Below are 23,048 nucleotides of genomic sequence, written 5' to 3'. Positions count from 1 at the left end.
TTGGCTGGGTCGGTTGTGGTTGTGGTGCGTCTGTTGTTGTTGTGGGGGGGGGTTGTTGTTGTGGCTGCTGTGCGGTTGTGGTTGTGGCTGCATTATCGGTTGTGGTTGTGGCTGCATTGTCTTTGTGGTTGTGGCTGCAGTCTGTTGTGGTTGTGGCTGCAGTGTGTGTGGTTGTGGTTGCTGTGTTGTGGTTGTTGCTAAACGTCTTTGCTCCGTTGTGGTTGTGGTTGTCAAGCATTGTAAGCGTAACTAGAAGAAGAATTAAATTGCATAAACGAGAGAAGAATTAAACCGGTGGCTCATCTGTTTTGTGATTGATTACTATGCAGAACTTGAGAATTGGGCTCAGACTGCTGCTGACATGGATAACCTTGATTTATAATGATTTGAGGCTGCATTGCAGCTGGTTGGATTTGTTGCTGTGGGGAGGCATGCCTCCTGTTGAGGCTGCTGAAGTTGTGGATGCCCGTGGAAACCATAATTGGCATCTCAAGTAGATTGTCTAGCTTTGTTCATACGACGCCATTATGGTTTCCACGAGAAAACTACTGCCATTGAAAAGTTTGAAAGGGAAGAAAAAAAAAAATCTCAAAACCTTAGTTCTAATACCATGAAAGAATGCAAAGAAAAACTCTAATTTTGATAAGTAGATTACTTACCTTAATGGGTAAGTCTTATGTATTTATAAATAAACATAGCTGTTGTACAAGATTCGTTTACAAAATTCAAATTTGAATTCAAATTTAAAAACTTGAATTCAAAACGTGAATTCAAAAATCAAATTCAAACCATAACGGATCCGTTATGGTCTGTGTGTAGGCCTATATTTATAGCCTTTTACAATGAAGAAAATTATAATAGGACTCAACAATATAAAGAATACTACTTGGACTAGGACTCAACAAGGATTTCTATTTGGACTGGAATTCCTCCTCATATGATGGCTTAATTCATATAACTTAGAAAATGGAATTCTATTTAGGAACTCCTGAACAAATAAAAGCTGTAAAATTAAACTCCTACTTTTGAGGATGAATCCAACTTGTTGGGACTCCTAATTGGGCAAGGACTCTATCATATCTTAGCAACCAAAGACTCAATCTCAAAACAGAAAGGAATAAAAATACTGGCTTTAACTGGGCCTGTTGGGACTCAAAGGCGCTTGTAAAATGACTATTTTGCCCCTCTCCAGGTTTGGTCACCCTGTAGGGCCACAGGTAGGAGGCTAATTTTGGGCCTACTGTGGGGGTGTTCTGGTTACATCAAAGAGACATCCTGATCTGGCGAAGCAGTCACCATAAATACTAGGACTACTCAAAAAAAAAAAAAAAAAGTTGAACTGCATGGATTCATAGTTCAGGCCCCTATACTAAACATATATTAATTTGAACACGATCTAACATGTTTCTACAGGTCAACTATAAAAAATTCATGATTTGGGGAAGAACAAGAAAACCTTTCCTGTTTGGATCTTCAATGAGCTTCAATCCTCCTTCAATCAGCAAATGGGAGGAATAATGACAAAGGGATGCGGAATCTGCAAGAAAAATGAAGGTTTTAGGTTGAACATAGGATGGGGAGTTCGAAACTATTGAAACTAAGGAGATGAGATCTGTGGAGCATCCTAAATGGCTGCTCAGATGTTTCACAGATCTTGTTACCCATCCCATACAGTTGTGGATGTTTTGCAGGCAACATCCCAAAGTGTTCTTTCACAACTTGGAGGAGTCTAATGAATGCCTTGCCAATGAGGGATAATCTCACAAGGAGAATTTAGGTGCAACAGAATTGCATATTCTGTTGGGTGGCTCAAGAGACCAGAGAACATTTATTCATCACATGTAGCCATACCTCACTGGTCTGGAAGGACATTTTTCAGCTATGCTCAGGAACTGGTAAACAACCTACCACCTTGGAGGAGGTAGCTGTATGGGCATTTTGCTAATTAGAAGAGGAAGATAAAGTCTGTTGGGTGGGGAATTTGGTAATCTGTCCCACAATATACTATCTATGGACTGAACGAACCATAGAATATTCAGGAATAAAGTAAATTCCAGATACCAAATATTGATGGCTATCAAAGAAGAGGTTGCTTCTAAATGTTCCACCTCTTCTTATCTGGCCTTAAGGATTCGAAGACACTTTTTGTATTGGACCATTCACATTGTGGAATCCAACTCAGGTGGATAGTTCATATACTAGGGATGTTCTTGGGTTCCACCTAGTGGTAGTTTGGCCTTGCATTGTAATGGGTTTCTTAAAAGATGATAGAGCGGCCTGTGGAGTGATTAGAAATGAGGATTTTGTACCAATTAAAGCATATGTAGAAGTGTAGAAATTAGTGATGATTTCTCTGTACTGGAATTTCCATCAGATTTGAGTCAAAAGTGGCAATAGATATGCTCAATGGAAAGATACTTAGATCATGGAATGCTAATGCGATTATGAATCTATGAAAGGAGATGCGAAGAATAGAAATTTTTAACCCCTGGAGGGAGCAAAACCAAGTTGGGCCATGGAATGCTAGACTTGTAAGAGTGCTATTCTGAATCTACGTAAGGGGCTGCAATGAATAGAAATTCTTCATGTGTGGAGGGAACAAACCAATCTGCAGTCTATATGGCTGGTCTAGTTTCTGATACCTTGGAAGTTACCCAATGAATTTACTGCTGATTTTTTTCTGATGCTCTGGTGCAGACAGATATGAATAAGGTCTGTTATAGAAATTAAAGTGCACTAAAATTGGGTTCCAGTTTTGCTGTTGTTTGCAGGCATGTGCTGCTTGGCTCAGTGGCCTCTAGGCCCTCAATCCCTTTCTTAACTAACTCGATAGGGTTCACTGAGGTTGCCTATTTCTGCATTTTCTACCTCTTTAATACAAAAATTTATCCATCTGGAAAAAGAATTATCCGAGTAATAAACTGTGAAATATTTGACTAGAGATGAATTTCAGCTCTAGAGTGATTCCCGAAAGTATCCAGTTAAAAAAGAAAAAAAGTTAGAACAAAGAACAAGGGGATGGTGGGATGTAGTATTGATAAAGTCTTTGGAATTAATGTTAAAATCCTTGTTTATGGAGAAAACACTTCTCATGCTTACAGTTCTGATAAAGATAGTATTGGTATGAATGGGTAGTGAAGCAGTCAAGAACAGAATTCAATTGAGAGACGATGGTGGGAGAGAAAGAGAAGATGGAGAGAGAGGTTCTGTGCGTGTGCCCCCCCTCTGTAATCCTTATTTTTTGCCTTCTTCTTTTCTTTTTTTGAGGTTCATCCCCCCCCCTCCCGCCCCCCCCTTCCCCCTTTCCCCGAATGTGTGTGTGTCCCCGTGGGGCTTTACCGCTCTAACCCATTAGGCGTAATCCTTTATTTATAATAGAGAGATACAGTCTTATACTATTTAGGCAGGTAAATATCAGTCTAAATTACAAAAAGTATTCAAAAACTAACATCCCAAAACTGCTCTGACTTGCGCTACAAGAAACTTGTGGCCCAAGTATTGGTTTGACAATGTTGGTTGGTTTCTGAGATGGTTCATTTTTAAGTTATGGTTCAGTTTATTATTATTAGTATCCAGTTGTTTAATTCCTATTAAGGGCAATTATGTAATTTTGTATAGTTTACATTATTATAAATAAGAGTCTTGGTGGGTCACAATGATCATCCAAGTATTCACTAATATCCACATGGCATTAGATCCAAGGGAAAGGTGGCATCGAACAAGAAAAAAACTGATGCCTCTTTCTCTCGCTTCTTTTTCCACCAACTACATCTATTTTTCTTTTTTTTTTTCTCGCCAACGACAGAAAAGAACTTCCTCTTTACCGTCACCAATATTCACCCCTTCCTCCTCCTTTCTTCTTTTTCCTCTTTGCAGCTCCTTCTCTTACCGCTCCCTCTTGGTGGGTTATAATCTTCTGGCCAGCATCTATGAAATAAGTTTTTTGCAGGAATCAATGATGTCTTTTATTCTCCTGCGATGACCATTTTTTTTTGGGGTTGAAGATCTACTCCTGCAATGTTTCAGATGCTTCGAAAGGTTTGAAGACTGAAGAACAGTAGATTTGGTCAGTTTTTTTAAATCGATCAACCTAAGAATTTTTTTCTGGTTTTTGTCTCCAAGAAATTATTTTTTCTTCCGTGGTGGTTTTTTTTTTTTGGTGAGTTAGTTGAAGATATGGCATAATCTGATGTTCAAGCTGTTCCGACTCATGAACATTATTCCGCCCTTACACCATTATCTGTTAGGTTCAATGAAACTAATTATTTGATCTGGTCTCATTCTGCCTACTTTTCAATTGCTAGAAGAGGTCTTGTTGGTCATATTATGGGCACTACCACCAAACCCTTAACTACTGGTGTACTTTAGGATAAATGGATTTCAAACGACTCACTTATAATGTCATTCCTTTTGAATTCCAATGCATCAAAATCTCGCCAAGGGGTATTTATTGTTGGATACAATAGCTCAAATTTGGGAGACCACTAAGGAAACCTATGGACAGTTGAGGAATGATGCAAAAATTTATGAGTTACGGAAGAAACTCCATGCAACTACATAGGAGTTTACTGTTGCACAATACTATGCAGAACTACATTTTCTCCGGCAAGAGTTGGATCATTATGGTGACTACTAACCTACTAATCTTGATGATGTGACTACCTACAGGAAGCACATTGATAAAATTCGGGTGTATGATTTTTTGGCTAGATTGAATGTGGAGTATGATCCAATTTGGGAACAAGTTTTGAGTCATTCTCCCTTTGCTACATGGTAAATTGGACAAAGGACTTTATTTGTTGGAGCTGAATGGAGAATCTTCTTCTGCTATGCTTGTTACTCCTCATCAGGTCAATTTGGCTATATCAAATCTCCACCAATAGCATCGTAGGCTAAGACATCCCCCCATAAGAACTCTTAGAAAAATTTTTCCATGTTTAGTTTCATCTTGTGATCTTGTCATAGGAAATTTTTTTGTGAAGCATTTGTTTTTTCTAAACAGACTTGTTCAAGCTATTTGCCTTCTAATAATAATAGAAGTTCAGTTCCTTGTGTGCTAATTCATATTGATGTGTAGGGCCTTGTAGATGCATGTCTGTTACTGACCATCGTTGTTTTGTGACTTTTATTGATTGTAATTCTAGATCCACATGGATTTATTGTTTTTAAAAAAAAGAAGAAGTTTTTCAAATTTTTAAAGATTTTCTTGACATGGTTAAAACTCAATTCAATGCCATTGTAAAAGTTCTTCATAGTGATAATGGCACAGAGTATAGTGAAAAAGATTTTTAGAGATACTTCTCTGACTCTGGCATAATACACTTAGATCAGTTGTGTTGACACAACGGCCCAAAATGGGGTGGCTAAAAGAAAGAATAGGCATCTCTTAGAGATTGTTTGTTCTCCTCTGATTGCTATGAATGTCCCCGACCAATATTGGAGTGATGCAGATCTCACTACTTCCTACCTCATGAATCGGATGTATAGTAAAATCCTTGAGTCCTTGACCTTAAATGTCCCAATGAGGTTCTTCAAGGGGCATCATCCTTTATAGTGGTTGTGTGTTATGCCAAGAATTCGGCCCAAAAGAGTTAGTTGGAACCTCGTGGCCTCCAGCTGCTTTTTTTTAGGGTATTCCGCTACTCAAAAGGGTTACAAGTGTTATCATCCTCCTTCCTAGAGGACACTTGTGTCCATGGATGTAATCTTCAATGAGTTTTGTCCTTATAATCCACCTCTCTAGGGGGAGACTCCAAAAGGAGAGGTGTTCTTTCTCACTTTGGACATTCCTGTCACATATATAGATTCCACCAAACCCAATTCAGCCCCTTAGAGGTTCATGAAGAGATTCCTGAACTAGGGGGAGCATTCGGCCAGCGTACTTGAAGACACTTAGTCTCCCTTTGAACCTTGTGAGAATCCTATCCAAGGGGAGACCACTCTAGTGAGGCACACCATTGAGGTCTTTCAAAAGCAAATTGACCAGAGCAAGGATATGCAGACTTATCAAAGGAAGAAAACCAATCAGCAACAACACGTGGAGAATGTTAACAACTTATCACTCTAGTCTCTTGATCCAGATTCAGGTCCTTTAAGTTCCCCTGAGGTATCTTCTTATGACCTTTCTATTGCTTGTTAGAAAAGGAGTCAGATCATGTACTCAACATCCCATAGCTAAATATATTTCCTATGATTCTTTGTATGACTGTTAGATTGGTGGCAAAAGGGTTCACCCAAACTTATGAAATCGATTACCAAGAGACCTTTGCTCCTGCAAAATTGAATATAGTCAAAGTCTAATTATCAGTGGCTGTGAGTCAAGATTGGGATTTACATCAATTAGATGTAAAGAATGCATTTCTACATGGAAATCCCACATGGCTTCTCTGATAGCAAAACAAAGGGGAAGGTTTGCCGATTGAAGAAGTGGATTTATGGGTTGAAGCAATCTCCTAGGTGTTGGTTTGGACGCCTCCAAAAGGCCGTGACATCGATTGGTTACAAGCAAAGTAATGCTAACCATACTCTCTTTGTGAAAAGGTTAGGAACTCACGCTACTCTTCTTATTGTCTATGTGGATGACATTGTCATCCCTGGGAATGATAGAGATACAAGAGCTAAAAAGCTTCCTTGGCAAGGAATTTGAGGTTAAAGATCTAGGAAAACTTAAAGACTTCTTGGGAATTGAGGTTGCTAGGTCAGAAAAAGGCATCTATCTAACCCAGAGAAAGTATATCTCAGACTTACTATCAGAAGTGGGAATGTTATGGTGTAAAGTAGTGGATACTCCAATTGAAGTAGGTATTAGGCCTAGAGAAAAAGAGGGAGTACCAATGATAAACGGAGATATCAGAGGCTGGTTGGGAAGTTGATTTATTTATCCCACACCAGGCCCAACATTGCTTTTTTAGTAAGCTAGTGAGTCAATTCATGCATGACCCATATTCGACTCCTATGAATGTTGTTACCAGAATACTTTAATATTTGAAGTCTACTCCAGGAAAGGGAATGCTCTTGTCACCCACAAATAGTTTGAAAGTGGAAGCGTATACAGATGCAGATTGGGCGAGTTCCCCTAGTAGAATATCAATATTGGGATATTACACATTTGTTGGCGACAATTTAGTGACCTAGAGAAATAAGAAGAAAAATGTGGTGGCATTATCTAGTATAGAGGCGGAGTACATATCCATGGTTCGAGGAGTATGTGAGCTTCTATGGCTGAAGGGTCTATTAGAAGATATTGGGTTTCCTATACAAGCCCCATGATGTTGTATTGTGATAACAAGGCTGCCATCAGTATAGTTAATAATCTAGTACAACATGATTGTACTAAACATTTAAAGATATACAATTGTTTTTCACTTTTTTGTCAAGAGAAAGTTGGAGCAATGGCTGATATGCATGCCTTTTGTGAGGTCTGGAGACCAAGTGGTTGACATCTTCTCCAAAGGACTGAAGGAAGGAGACTTTCTCCATATTTTGAGCAAGTTGGGCATGACTAACATCTATACCTCAACTTGAGGGGGAGTGTTGGTTTGTGAGTTGATTCATTTTTAAGTTATGGTTTAGTTTATTATTATTAGTATTTAGTTGTTTATTTCCCATTAAGGGCAATTATGTAATTTTATATAGTTCACATTATTATAAATAAGAGGCTTGATGGGTCACAATGATCATCCAAGTATTCACTAATTTCCACAAAACCCTCCTTTAAGTTGGAGCATATACATTACCAAAGCCAAGTTTAACACATCTAGATCTGAAGGAGAGTCCACAAACTACTTTAGTAAACAAATCTGCGAACTGATCATGTGATCGGACTAGACGGTTAACAATGGTGCCTTTTTGTACTTCATCTCAAACAAAATGGATAGCCACTTCAATATGCTTAGTGCGCTTCCTAAAGATGGGATTTTCAGCTATATAGGTTGCTGCCTGGTTGTCACAAAATAGTTTCATAGGTTCTTTCATTCTAAATTGAAGTTCTTCCAGAAACCCCTTAATCAAAAGTAATTGTGACATTGCATGAGCCATTTCTCTGCATTCAGCTTTTGCACTAGAAAGTGCCATCGTGTTTTGTTTTTTGCTCCACCACGTGATGAGATTTCCACTAAGGAAGGTACAATAACCTATGGTAGATTTTGGATCATTTGCTGAGCCTACCTAGTTTGCATCTGAGTATGCTTGAACTTCAATACTTGCATTGGGTTTGTAAATTTTCCTGGAACACCCTTTAAATAACTCAAGATCTTGCATATAGCTCCCCAATGTTTATTCTTAGGTTTTTGCATATGCCTACTGTCCACCCCCACTGTATAACAAATATCCAGTCGCATTAAATAAATTAACTTCCCCACAAGCTGCCGTTGTCTTTAGGGGTTTTCATAATCCTCATTATCATCATCCTTTGGAGAGGGTTATTCCTTTTTGACTTCTCACCACCTCAATTCCTAAGAAATAGGTTAGTTGGCCCAAATCGGTGATCTGAAATTGTTGCTGTAAATAAGTTTTTAGTATATCAATGCCTTCCCTATCATTTTCGGATATGATGATGTTGTCTACAAAAAAACCCAACACCCCCCTCTCCCCCCCCCCCCCCCCCCCCCCCCACACCCACCCCCCCAGCCCCCCTGCCTATCTTCTTTACTACCCATACCACCCACCCACCCCCTTCCTCTTTGTTTCTCCTTTGATTGGACCGAGGGGGGGAGCGTCCTTTGTAAACACACCCCCCCCCCCCCCCCCCCCCCCCCCCCCGTGCGGGCCCCTCCCCCCTCCCCCTCCCCCTCCCCCACAACCTTTTATTTTCTCCCCCCTCGACCCCCCCCCCCCCCCCCCCCCCCCCCCAGAAGGAAGAAAAAAAAATTTATTCACTCCTTCCCCACCCCCGCGGGGGGGAAGAAAATGAGAACATTATTCAAGTTTTTTGGGCCCCGACGTAGAGATCATCCCACGACAGCATCTATGTGGATGGACGATGAGAAACACTGCTCATAGGCAGTTTGTCATGTTATTTTCTAAGTCTTAGTGGGTTGGGTAGTAGTTTACTATTTAAATATTTTGATTTCATGTTTGAGTCTTTATGGGCTGGGCCTAGAGTCTGTTTGGGCCCAATTTTGAATTATTTTGAGTTTGGGTTATATATACAACTTAAGTTGGGGTTATTTTGGGAATTAAACATGTAGGGTTGTGAGGAATCAATTTTTTTATTTAAACCATGTATCAAATTCGTTTTTGGCAATTTGAATGAAAGAAAAGAATTAGAAAAAGCTCACGGCTGCTCTCTCTCTCTCTCTCTCTCTCTCTCTCTCTCTCTCTCTCTCTCTCTCTCTCTCTCTGGCGGTGCTGGTTTTCTCTTCTCTCTCCAGGTAAGTTTTCTCTCCTCCTTTCACCTTTATTTCCCACTAGAAAACTTCTCCTTGCTCTCCTCTACAAAGATCTGCTCTTTTTTTTTCTCAAAAAAAAAAAAGACCTAGTTTCTTTCTTGGACATCTTCTTCTTCTTCCCCAAACCCACGGTTTTTTTTTTTTCTTTTCTTTCTTCCTTCTTTGTTAGTCTAGTTGTCTTCTGTTAGTCTCCTTTCCCTTCTCTTTGTTTCTTTTCTTTCTCTCCCTCTCTCTTATCACCTACTCTCTTTCCTAGGATACGCCATTACTTCAGAATATTATTTTCTCCTTTCCTAGGATTCCCACTTCTTCAAAATATTTTTCTTTCTATTATTTATGTTCCTAGATGCTTTCTAACCCCTGTTTTGCAGCCAAGATCAGCAGGTAACATTATCTCTCCTAAAATACTTCTCAATTATTTGTTTAAAACAAAAACTTCTTAAGACTCCCTTTACATTGTTAATTGTTGAATTCCTTGTTAGAAATCTGATATTGATTAGGATAGTTCTATTTTTCTTTAAGTTTCTTAATAGTCTTGCATTCAATTTAGTATTATGGTGCCAAGATCCCCATCCCCTTGTTTCCTATTGATTCTTGTTTAGTTGTGCTTACCAGAAGACTTATCGTGTTTATTTCTCTACTTTAACTGTCTTACATGCATGATAAATCAGATTACAGTGCTCAAAAATTCCTTTCTTTACTATCCGTCAAGAATAGGCGTTAATTCTAAGAGTCTAGTAGCCACTTTGTAGGTCCCCTAGTTTCTAGGGTTTCTCCTACATCAATTCTGGTATCGAGCCAAGTTTGAGTGTCGTCTTGCTGGACTTTTTAGGTTTCGAGTTGTTAGAATTGCTGGTTTTAGTTTAGGTGTCTTTAGGTCGATTGTGTATGGTAGTAACCCGAGTGGAAACGAATATTCCAATATGTGGTTCATCAAGTGCCCAATTGACCCCTGACCAATTGACTCAGCTGCTCCAACAAAATGGAGAGATCTTAAAGGCCATTCAAACAACTCAAGAAGAGTTAAATAACCAAAGGGCAGCACAGACAGCCCAAGCCACCACCATTCAGGCCATAGAATGTAATGTTCGGACCCTTGCAACACGACTTACAGCCATAGAGGGACAGCAAGAGCAGCATGGACATAATACTCAAGCCAATGGACCTAGGAATGAAAACTACCAAGTGGACCTCCAAAACTTTGACCACCGCCTCGAGGATCTTGATAGAACTGGGGATAATTTCCAAGGTAATGGAAGAGGTAGAGGTAGAGGTCGTGGAGCACGTGGACATCTTGGTCCTATGCATCATGCAACCTATGAGCATGAAAATGCTCTTGACACCCATGATAGAGGGTTCGATATTAGGAGGATAGTCAAGGTAGAGGCCCCATCTTATGATGGCCAAATAGATGCAAAAGTCTTACTAGATTGGATTAGACAAATGGACAGGTACTTTGATTTTTATAATATGTCAGAAGAGGTTCGCTTTAGGTTTGCTAAGATTAAGCTTACCGGGGCTGCCCAAGATTTTTGGACAGAATTAGAGTACCAAGAGAACAATCTAGGACTTGAGCCAGTGACCACTTGGGTTGAGATGCAAGAAAGGCTTAAAAGGGAGTTCTTACCTATCACCTATAGGCTGAACTTGTTGAATGAAATGAACACCCTAAAGCAAGGAAAATTAACTATGACTGAGTATATGGCCAAATTCAATGAACTTAAGATTAGAAGCCGTACTCGTGAGGATGTTGAGCAAACACTTTCTAGGTTTATTACTGGACTTAACTCAGATATCCGGTCACGACTTGCACCCCACTTAGTGCGAGATGTCCCTCAAGCCTTTAGGATTGCTCTAGAACTTGAGACGTCCATGAAGATTTTTCCTCAAAAGAAGAGTTTTCAGCCCGGAGAATCTAGTTTCCGAAGGTCTACCCCTAACACTACCAATTTCCAAAGACCCCTTGTTAACCCACAGCACCCAATTGATAACAAGGGTAAAGGCATTTTAGGAATTCCCCCCATGAAAGCTGGCCAGCTCCAGTGTTTCAAATGCCAAGGATTTGGACATGTTGCTAGGGAATGCCCCAATAGAAACCTTTATGTTGGAGGGCAAGACCCTGTGGATTTAGATCAGGATGATGATCAGGAGCCTGAGTATGAAGACCATAGACCAGATGAGGACATATCTGATGAGGATCTCGATATGGTATATGGGTCTAAGCTTGGAGTTGTGCGTTGTATGGTATCACAACCCAAAGATACTGATGATTGGCGGCGGACTAATATTTTTATTACCTACACTTGCCATCAAGGTAAGAACTGCCGAGTCGCCATAGATAGTGGAAGCTGCATGAATGTAGTTGCTCAAAGTGCTATTTCCAGAATGGGGCTCAAACCAGAGGCTCACCCCAAACCGTACAAGGTTGCTTGGGTTGATCAGTCTACTATCCCTGTAACCCTTAGGTGTTTAGTTCCCTTACATTTTGCTGGTTATGAGGATAGAGTGTGGTGTGATGTCCTAGAGATGGATGTTGCTCACATCATTCTAGGAGACCATGGTTATATGATAGGGATGTCACTACCTACGGAAATCTAACATCTGTATCTTTGAATATAAAGGGAAAAAGATTCGATTGACCCCTAGTGCCCCAAAAGAGTTTAAGGTTGTGGAGCATAAAGGCGTACTATCAAACAAACTTGCTCTAAAACACTTGGCATACTAAATCAGCAAGAATTTGAAGTTGAGTGTAAAGAATCGGGAGTTGTTTATGCTCTAGTTGCCTCGCAAAGTAATCCGGATACACATCACACATCGACAAATTTGTTAATGTTCCAAGAAAAGTGCAACCCTTATTAGAGGAGTTTCGGCAATCGTTTCCCGAGGACCTACCGGATGAATTACCACCTATGCGTGATGTCCAAGCACGTCATTGATTTAGTCCCGGGGTCCTCATTGCCAAACTTGCCCCATTATCGCATGAATCCCAAAGAACACGCGAGTTGAAGCGGCAAGTAGATGAATTGCTTCAAAAGGGATTCATTAGAGAGAGTCTTAGCCCTTGTGCAGTACCTGCCCTACTCACACCAAAGAAGGATGGTACTTGGCGTATGTGTGTAGATAGCCGAGCCATTAATAAGATCACCATTAAGTATAGGTTTCCCATACCTAGGCTTGATGACATGCTAGATATGATGGCTGGTTCATTAATCTTTTCCAAGATTGATCTTAAGAGCGGGTACCACCAGATTAGAGTTAAACCTGGGGATGAATGGAAGACGGCCTTTAAGACAAAGGATGGCCTCTTTGAATGGTTAGTTATGCCTTTTGGCTTAACTAACGCACCTAGCACGTTTATGAGAATAATGAATCAAGTGCTACAACCATTCAATGGCAAATTTTTAGTGGTTTACTTTGATGACATCCTCATCTATAGTAAAACCCCGTCTTCCCACTTAGATCACTTGCGTCAAGTTTTCCAAGTGCTTCAACGAGAAAAGTTGTATGCCAATCTCAAGAAGTGCACATTCACGAGTGATCAAGTTATTTTCTTAGGATTTATTGTGTCAGCCCGGGAGTATCTGCTGATCCGAGAAAGTGAGAGCCATTGTTGAGTGGCCGAGACCGACTAACATCCATGAGGTGCGAAGCTTCCATGGCTTAGCCACTTTTTATAGGAGGTTTATCTACCGGTTTAGTACCATTATGTCTCCTATCACAGTTGCATGAAAAGAAGGAGTTTCAATGGACTAAAAGTCTTGAGAAGGCTTTTAAAGAGATTAAGAAGTTGATGACTGAGGCTCCAGTCCTGCGCCTTCCGGACTTCTCTAAAGTCTTCGAGGTTAATTGTGATGCATCTGGCATTGGGATAGGTGGTGTCCTTAGTCAAGAAGGACATCCTGTTCATACTTTAGTGAGAAGCTTAACGAAGCCAAGCAACGCTATTCCACTTATGACAAAGAGTTCTATGCGGTTGTCCAAGCCTTGCGCTATTGGCGCCATTATCTTTACCGCAAGAATTTGTGTTATATTCTGATCACCAGGCCCTAAAATACTTGAGTGCCCAAAAGAAGCTAAATCAGAGGCATGCCAAGTGGGTTGAATTTCTACAAGAGTACACCTTTGTACTCAAACATCGACCTGGTGTTGAAAATACTCTGCTGATGCATTAAGCCGAGTTAATATATACCTCCACCACAACAATGCTACAAGTCGGGCCAATGTGTTACTCAAACAATGAGTGTTGAGGTTATAGGATTTGAGCGAATCAAGGGCCAATACCCCACTTGCCCTGATTTTAGTGAGGTATTCACTTCCCTCAGTGGAGACCCTCCTATTGGCCGCTTAGATTACCTTCTGAGAGATGGTTTCCTTTTTAAAGGAACCAAACTATGCATTCCCAAGACCTCACTTCGAGATTTCCTGATCTGGGAATTGCATGCTGGGGGAGTTGCTGGTCACTTTGGTCGAGATAAGACAATTAGCCTAGTAGAGGACCGATTTTCTGGCCAGGACTCAAAAGAGATGTTGCTAGGGTAGTGAGTCAATGTAAGACATGTCGCCGCGCTAAGCAACAAAAACAGAACACAGGGTTGTATACTCCCCTGCCTGTACCACATGCTCCGTGGCAGGACCTTAGTATGGATTTTGTGCTTGGCCTTCCTAGGACTTTGAGAGGTCATGATTCCGTATTTGTAGTAGTAGACCGTTTCTCAAAGATGGCTCATTTCATTCCTTGTTCTAAGACAAGCGATGCATCAATTGTGGCTAAACTCTTCTTCCATGAGGTTGTCAAGTACTATGGGTTACCTAATACCATAGTATCCGATAGGGATGTTAAGTTCACTAGTCACTTTTGGCGGACTCTATGGAGGATGATGGGAACCAAACTCCGTTTCTCTTCTGCATTTCACCCCCAAACCGATGGTCAGACCGAGGTTGTTAATAGAAGTCTAGGGAACTTGTTGCGTTGCCTAATAGGAGAGTACCTTACCAGTTGGGATCGGGTCCTTACCCAGGCCGAGTTTGCCTATAATAGCTCTAAGAACCGAACCACCGGTCCGGTCACCTTTTGAGGTTTGTCCGGGATACCAGCCCAAGGCTCCTATAGACCTTATTCCGGTTGTGTCTAGCTCTAGGACTTACCCATCAGCCGAGTCTTTGCGCGACATATCTCGATTTACATGCAAGTATAAGACAGCGAATAGCCTGGTAATGATCAATATAAGTCCAAAGCTGATGTGCATTGGCGACTGCAGAGTTTCGAAGGAGATATGGTGATGGTTAGGATCGGACCGCACGTTTCACTAAAGGTAAAGCGAGCAAGCTACATGCTCGTAGTGCAGGACCATTTGAGATTCCGAAGAAAATAGGAGCTAATGCCTATGTTCTTAATCTACCAACTAACATGGGAATCAGCAATATTTTCAATGTGGAGGACCTTGTCCCCTTCCATGGCACTCCTACTACTGCATCTTTCTATCCAGATGACCTTAACACCCTTCCTTTTGTTTTTGATGACCCTGCTGGTATGACCTCTTCACTCCCTACTACTTCAGTACCACCTATGCCTAAATTTCACAATAGAGTTGAGACAGTTGAAGAGATTCTTGATGAGAGAGTTACAACTACAAAAGAGGGAGGTTACAAAGAATTCCTCGTTAAATGGCGGGGGCATCCTGAGATCGACAGCACTTGGATCACGATGGAAGAGCTACAACGACTTGACCCAGACATGCTAGAGTACTACCAGAGCCTTTATTCACCGGAGGTGAATTCTTCAAAGTCGGGGAGAGTTGATGAAGACATTAGTGAACAGTTTCGAGTTTCCGCGCGCGCCCGGAGATCATCCCACGACAATCTATGTGGATGGACGATGAGAAACACTGCTCATAGGCAGTTTGTCATGTTATTTTCTAAGTCTTAGTGGGTTGGGTAGTAGTTTACTATTTAAATATTTTGATTTCATGTTTGAGTCTTTATGGGCTGGGCCTAGAGTCTGTTTGGGCCCAATTTTGAATTATTTTGAGTTTGGGTTATATATACAACTTAAGTTGGGGTTATTTTGGGAATTAAACATGTAGGGTTGTGAGGAATCAATTTTTTTATTTAAACCATGTATCAAATTCGTTTTTGGCAATTTGAATGAAAGAAAAGAATTAGAAAAAGCTCACGGCTGCTCTCTCTCTCTCTCTCTCTCTCTCTCTCTCTCTCCTCCGGCGGTGCTGGTTTCTCTTCTCTCTCCGGTAGTTTTCTCTCCTCCTTTCACCTTTATTTCCCACTAGAAAACTTCTCCTTGCTCTCCTCTACAAAGTTTGCTCTTTTTTTCTCAAAAAAAAAAGACCTAGTTTCTTTCTTGGACATCTTCTTCTTCTTCCCCAAACCCACGGTTTTTTTTTTTTTTTTCTTCTTTTTGTTAGTCTAGTTGTCTCGTTAGTCTCCTTTCCCTTCTCTTTGTTTCTTTCTTTCTCTCCTCTCTCTTACACCTCTCTCTTTCCTAGGATCGCATTACTTCGAATATTATTTTCTCCTTTCCTAGGATTCCCACTCTTCAAAATATTTTTCTTTCTATTATTTATGTTCCTAGATGCTTTCTAACCCCTGTTTGCAGCCAAGATCAGCAGGTAACATTATCTCTCCTAAAATACTTCTCAATTATTTGTTTAAAACAAAAACTTCTTAAGACTCCCTTTACATTGTTAATTGTTGAATTCCTTGTTAGAAATCTGATATTGATTAGGATAGTTCTATTTTTCTTTAAGTTTCTTAATAGTCTTGCATTCAATTTAGTATTATGGTGCCAAGATCCCCATCCCCTTGTTTCCCTATTGATTCTTGTTTAGTTGTGCTTACCAGTAAGACTTATCGTGTTTATTTCTCTACTTTAACTGTCTTACATGCATGATAAATCAGATTACAAGTGCTGCAAAAATTCCTTTCTTTACTATCTGTCAAGAATAGGCGTTAATTCTAAGAGTCTAGTAGCCACTTTGTAGGTCCCCTAGTTTCCCACCTTCCCCCCCAAAAAAACACTAAAAAAATAATAACCCCTTTTTTTTTTTTATATCTTTCCCCCCCACACCCCCCCCAACCCCCCCCCCCCCCCCCCCCCTGGTATTTTACCCCCCACCCCCCTCGACACCCTACAATTTCTTTTTTAGGAGGTACGTCCACTAATGTCCAAGTGTTATGAGAATGCATAGCATCCATTTCAGTGTCCATCGTAGCCTTCCAAGCAGGATTATTTAGGGCTCGATTATGGAAGTGGGTATAAGGTGATCATTAAGGGATTTATCAAGGACTTGATAGGCCGAAGGTAAATGAGAAGTAGCTACAAAGTTGGCTATAGGGTAGGTGACATTGGCTACATTTTTCTGAGTATTTTAGGTTGCTAAAGAGCGATCGGTAGGTCTTCAGGACTGTCAGCAACAAGAAGTTCATTCAGTATAAGTACATGTGAGTGATCATTTTGCCTAGGACCATCTGCCATCTTCTTCTTTCTTTGATAAGTCTGTATAGGAACCAGAGGTGTCTCAACCGGTGGCTCATCAGGTATAGATATTACAGGAAGAGGAAGATTAAATTTTCAGAATCAGGTTGGGAAGAATATTATGGAGTATTTTCGAAAAAGTTGACATTTGTAGAAATATATTGACGACAAGTAATAGGGTCAAACACTGATAACCTTTTTAGATTTTAAAGTAACCTAAAAGTATACATTTGACAACCTAAGAACTTAGTTTATTTGATGGATGAAAAATATGAGCAAAACAAAATTTGAGGTGAGAGACTAAATAAGGGACGATCCGGATAAACCACTAGGGGCTTTGGTTGAATTGACGACGACATGCGATTAATCAATGTAAAGGCAGTTATCTGATGGATGAAAAATATGAGCAAAAAAAATGCACCCAAATTGAAAGGGAATTTGGTTTTGAAGAACTGACGACGGCATGCAATTAATCAATGTATAGGCAGTTAAAACAACATCACACCAAAACCTTTTGGGAACGCTCATGTGCAGCAAAAGTGATTGTGTAACCTCTATGAGGTGTTGGTTTTTCTGCTTGACGACTCGATTTTGTTGTGGAGTATTAGAGCAACTTGTTTGATGGATGGCCCTTTTTAAAGCATAGAACACAGAAATTTCATTCTTAGGCATGCTCTAGAGCATTATCTGACCGAAAAATTTTAATTGTTTTGCCAAATTGTGTTTAAATTCCTGTAAAAAAATGTTGAAAAATCATTATAAATTCAAGTCTAGATTTTAATAAATATAACCATGTCATTCGAGAATGATCATCAACAAAAGTAATAAAATATTCATAATTGAATCGATTTGAAATCTTACAAGGACCTCATATGTCTGAATGCATTAAATAAATATTTATGGACTACTAGAAACAGACAAAGGAAAGGAAGTTATATGGTGTTTTCCTAACTCGCAAGCTTCACATTCAAGAGATGTAACATCTTTGCAAGAGCAAACTACAAGTCTTAAGTTTTGATAAAGATAAGTGACCTAAACATGTATGGCATTTTAAGGTACTCGGTTCTGACACAGAATTAGTAGCAATAGAATTTAAGGCAGATGGTTCCAGGTAGTATAATCCATCTTGTTCATGTCCTAAACCAATTGCTCTCCTTGTTCTGTTGTTCTAAAACTCACAGAAAGCTCGATTAAAAGCAATAGTGCAATTAAAGTCACGAGAAGGCTTACTAACAGATAAAAGGTTGACAACATAATTAGGTATGAAAAGTACAGAGTTCAGGGTGAAGTTGGGATAAGGAGATACATTTCTAATTCCCATGGCAGGTATGGTAGTGCCATTAGCCAATATAATGGGTCAATAAATTTTTTTGATGTTAAAAAGTAGGGTGGAATTTCCCATCATATGAGAAGAGGCTCTAGAGTCGATCAACCAAGAATTAGGACTAGAAGAAAGGAATACAAGGTTACCTGAGTGTGCTAATGTTGCAGTTAAGCTAGGTTGAAGAGGGGTTTCAATTTGTTAAAGGCGTTGAAGAATCTGAGTTATCTCATCTTTAGTAGCCGAACTACCTGGATTTGAACTTGAAGGTGCTTCAACAGTGTTTGTAGCTTCAAACCGATAATGATTGTTAAGATTGTCTGCCCAATCTGGCCTACCATGCTTTGCTCAACATATATCTTCAATATAATTTTGTTTGCCACAGTGAGTACATGTCCTGGATGCTCTTTCAGAGTAAGCTGAATTTCTTCCCCTACCACGTCCATGGACTGAGGCTCCTCTACGTCTAGATGGGAACCCTTGCCCATGACAAGCCACCATTGTTGAATTGTCTTTAGATGGGGCAGCAATATTCCCTGTAGGAGTCATGCGGTGTAATGTAAAGAAACTTTCAGATAGAGATGGCACCTTTTTGTTTGTCAGAATTTGGTTGCGAACGGGTTGATAATCTGGGTTAAGACCAGTTAGGAATTTCACCAATCGTATTTCAGCCCTTTGTTCTTATAATTTTTCAGCATCTGTAGTAAAAGGCTGGTAAACAGCCAATTCTTCCTGTATCCCTTTGTATGTACTGTAGAAGTCAACTAGGGATTGATCTCCTAGTGTAATATTGAACCACTTTTCATATTGGTGGTAAATATGGGAAATACTTTTCTCACCAAAGTAGGTTTCCTTCAGATTATCCCAGATATTCTTGGCAGTAGCATGAAACATGATATTGTTAGCGATCTATGGCTCAACACTATTCCAGATCCAGATTTCAATGGTGGAATTGTCTCTACTCATGTTTTGAATTCTGTAGCAGATTTCTCATTTTTGATGTCTCCAATTTTGTTGGGTCTTGTGTCAGATGTTTTTCTTTTCCTTTGGCACGTATGAAGGTTAGCACCGATTGGGACCATAGTAAATAGTCACCAGCGCCATTTTAGTTTGTTGCGGTGATCTGAATCTGCAACAATTCAACTTTTGTAGCTTCAGCCATGAAGTAGAGGTAAGAGGTAGGTTAGTAGGTTACAGAAGATTTAATTGTGCATAAAAAATACCTATTGGTATTTTGCATATCCTAATAGCAGTATAGCACTGAACCAGCATAGTAGGCAGCTTTGTGGTGCTGCAACCAAGAGAACAGCAAGAACTTTGAAGTCAATCAGAAGAGAGAGAGAGAGGTATCCCTAGAATGAACTACAGCTCTGATGCCATGAAGCAGTCAAGAATAGAATTCAATCAAGAGATGATGGTGGGAGAGACAGAGATGGAGAGAGAGGTATTGTGTGTGTGTCCGCTTCTCCTCTTGTAATCCTTTATTTATGATAGACAGATAAAACCTTATACTATTTAGGTAGGTAAATTTCAGTCTAAATTACAACCAAAAGTAACCAAAAACTAACATCCCAAAACTGCTCTGACTTGTGCTACAAGAAACTTGCAGCCCAAGTATTGGTTCGACAGGTAAGGAGATTTGTGAGCGGTGGTGTTTATAGAGCAGTAACTATCTATAACTTATTAAGTTCCATATTTCCATTGTTGATTTGATATATTAAAACCATTGCAGTATTAAGTTCTTTGAACTATCATAATTAATCTAACATCTGGTAAATGAGTTCCAGCAAGTTGGTAAATGGTATATAATGCATTTACAAGTTCACTATTTGCCAGGCAAACTCCGACGTTGGAAATAGTATTCTAGTACTTCTTTCAAATCTGTTGTCTTGAAACAATCTTGTAGTTGCATTCTTTAGTTCTTTAATTTGATTCTGCCTTTTTTGACATTGTTTCCATGACAGGACTGGTTAAAACCTTATGCTGCTTTTTGTTTCTTGCGTGACTTCTTTGAAACATCAGATCACAGCCAATGGGGACGTTTTTCTCAGTATTCAAAAGAAAGGGTAATTAACTTTATGTGTGTTTTGATTGAGATGACATAGTGTCTTACGACTCTTACCATAACTAAATGCTGCCTGATTTGTGCTCTCCTGTGTTGTACTGTATAACTATTTCAATAGATATGTGAGGATCGTTTTTGATATGCTGGTCTAAGATCTCTTTCTCAGGCTCTAATTGCATTCTTCTTGCATTTTCAGCTAGAGAAGGTTGTTTCGAAGGATAGCGTGCATTATGACATTATCTGCTTCCATTATTATGTCCAGTTCCATTTACATCAGCAAGTAAGCTTTGTCTACCTAATCCAATGTGTTGTAGGCTTGTAGCATGGATATGCTGATCATGAGGCAATCGTTGTGTTACACTGTTTTACTTCCTCACATGGCAGTTGTCAGAATCAACAGCATATGCTAGAAAGAAAAGGGTGATTTTGAAGGGAGACTTGCCCATTGGTGTGGACAGACATAGTGTTGATACATGGGTTAATCCAAATTTGTTTCGCATGAACACATCCACTGGAGCACCTCCAGACTACTTTGACAAAAGTGGGCAAAATTGGGGTTTCCCCACTTACAACTGGGAGGAAATGTCAAAAGACAACTATGCCTGGTGGCGTGCTCGTTTGACCCAGGTTCTGCTTTATTCCCCTTTTACTCTACTCTAACTAGCAATGTGATTGGATTTTCATTCCATTGACGGATACATTCATTCAGTAGGCAGCTTTCTTGTGTGACTGACAGATGGCTAAGTATTTCACAGCGTACAGAATAGATCATATCTTGGGTTTCTTCAGAATCTGGGAGCTTCCAGAGCATGCGCTTACAGGACTTGTTGGAAAATTTCGACCATCTATTCCTCTAAGCCAGGTATATTTGGACATTTTTTAGGCTGAAATCATTGATTTTGTTTATGGAAGGATAAGCTGGTATAGATTATCTGAATTCTAGAGATATGGATAGTTTCCAATCAATCATTCTTCATTTTCTCCTAGTTAAACCATGTACCACTACACTTTTGTCTGCAGGAAGAGCTGGAGAAAGAGGGCATATGGGACTTTGATCGCTTGAGCCGTCCCTATATCCATCAACAAATTTTGCAGGTTTATGTCACATCTTGATCTTTCATAGCATTGATTCCTTTGAAGTCACATGAAGCTCCTTTGTTTGCTGTTTTTCATTAGACATTGTTTTGTCTTTTGTGTTTTAGGATAAGTTTGGAGCTTCATGGACGACCATTGCTTCAATCTTTCTGAATGAGTATCAAAAGAACCACTATGAGGTGATTATCATTGTTCCTAACGGGTTTGTTTAATTTATGATGCTAGTGATGCATATTTAGTCTTTTCTGAGTACTCCTTACTTTTCTTTGGATAGTTGTATACTGTATAGTATATGAAAGGTTAATATTTTCTTTCTCATATAATAGATTGTGAAGGGTGGAATTTCATATGCAACTTCACATACTTGGTGGGTCTAGTTTTTCTTTCTTTAGGAAGTGGTGTATGGTTGTTGCCTGAGGTTTTGAAGTTTTTCTGGACTCACTTCAACTAAACATTATCATTACTAATGGAATCAGCTACAAATTTCATTTTTCTATTTATCTCCCCTTGCAGTTGTATTCATTGCTAAGTCAGGTTGATTCCCTAGAATTTGTCATTTCTGTGCTCTCCTTCCTTTTTTTTTTCTATTGTTAGTTTCTGTTTCTTCTGGGATCCATGTACCAGATAATGCCGAGTTGTTGTTGTGTACAAGGAAGAAAATTCGATTGAAACAGGAATTTCGACCTTGCAAAAGGCCGAAATTTCGACGTTTCGGTCGAAATTTCGATCGACTGACACTTATTCGGAAAATTGGAACTTCAATTTCGGGCCTCATATGGACTCAAAATGATTTGGATTCTTGTATACTACCTATTTCAAGCATAATAAACACAATGGAACTAGTATTTGTAAAAACAAAACTATTGAAATTTATCATTCAGTTACTAACAATGCTGGTTCCGTGCATTGTATACATGCATAGATTACAACATACTGTTGTTTGGTAGATGGTTACTATACAACAACTCACAAATAATGACCGACTGATCGTGTGGTGTCTCTATTTGCTAAAGCCTATATATCTGTATACATAATATAAATAATTTTAGAAAATAATTATTAAAATAAAAAATGAAAAATGGTAGCAATAATAAAAGATAAGTTTAACAAAACACAATTATAGATCATAGTCCTAGGCTAAACATATATTAATTTCAGGTAATCAGATCATTTAAGGCATGAACAAAACAAAATAAAAAAGGGAAGTTTGGAACTGTGGTGGCTCTGCTTCTATTCTTTGTTCTTGGAGTTTCCTTTGTAGCTGTTGTGGCTTAGGAGGTGTTTGGAGGCAAAAATGAGCAAGTGGTGTTTGAAGGCAAAGGAGTAGTGAAAATTAGGTGAAAATGGGATGATCACAAAGCTAAGGAAAACCAAGTTGGAATGCTGATATGTCGAAATTTTGGTCGAAATGGTCGAAATTTCAGTCAATACGAAATGATATGGATACATTTCGTGCCTACTACTACATTTCGTTTCGATTTGGATTTTTGCAGGCATTTCCGTCGAAATTTCGACCATTTCGATCGAATTTTCTTCCATGGTTGTGTGTAAAGCCATCCATATCATTTTCTGACTTCTCTGTGGATCATTTGGACACCTGTTCATTGTTCTTGTAACTCCTCTAATCCAGACCTCCTTATTTTCAACCCAACTAAGCAAGTTCTCTAGAGCAAAACTCGAAACTGATGA

General features: G+C 39.5%; 1 protein-coding gene across 2 annotated transcripts in view; it reads left to right on the top strand.

Annotated features, from left to right (window-relative positions):
• The window catches only part of DPE2 (disproportionating enzyme 2), an 80,328-nt gene that overhangs the window by 32,996 nt on the left and 24,284 nt on the right, over positions 1-23,048 (top strand). For both annotated transcript variants that reach the window (XM_089165056.1, XM_089165055.1), the window contains exons 10-15: positions 20,164-20,265; positions 20,461-20,544; positions 20,649-20,891; positions 21,001-21,126; positions 21,285-21,359; positions 21,467-21,538. In XM_089165056.1, the coding sequence (XP_089021182.1) occupies positions 20,164-20,265; positions 20,461-20,544; positions 20,649-20,891; positions 21,001-21,126; positions 21,285-21,359; positions 21,467-21,538 (702 nt within the window). The remainder of the gene's footprint in view (positions 1-20,163; positions 20,266-20,460; positions 20,545-20,648; positions 20,892-21,000; positions 21,127-21,284; positions 21,360-21,466; positions 21,539-23,048) is intronic.

The sequence above is a fragment of the Hakea prostrata genome, chromosome 8, assembly GCF_041222555.1.
Source record: "Hakea prostrata isolate BN-2017 chromosome 8, UWA_Hpros_2, whole genome shotgun sequence".
NCBI lineage: Eukaryota > Viridiplantae > Streptophyta > Magnoliopsida > Proteales > Proteaceae > Hakea > Hakea prostrata.
This window is presented reverse-complemented; position numbering and strand designations above follow the sequence as displayed.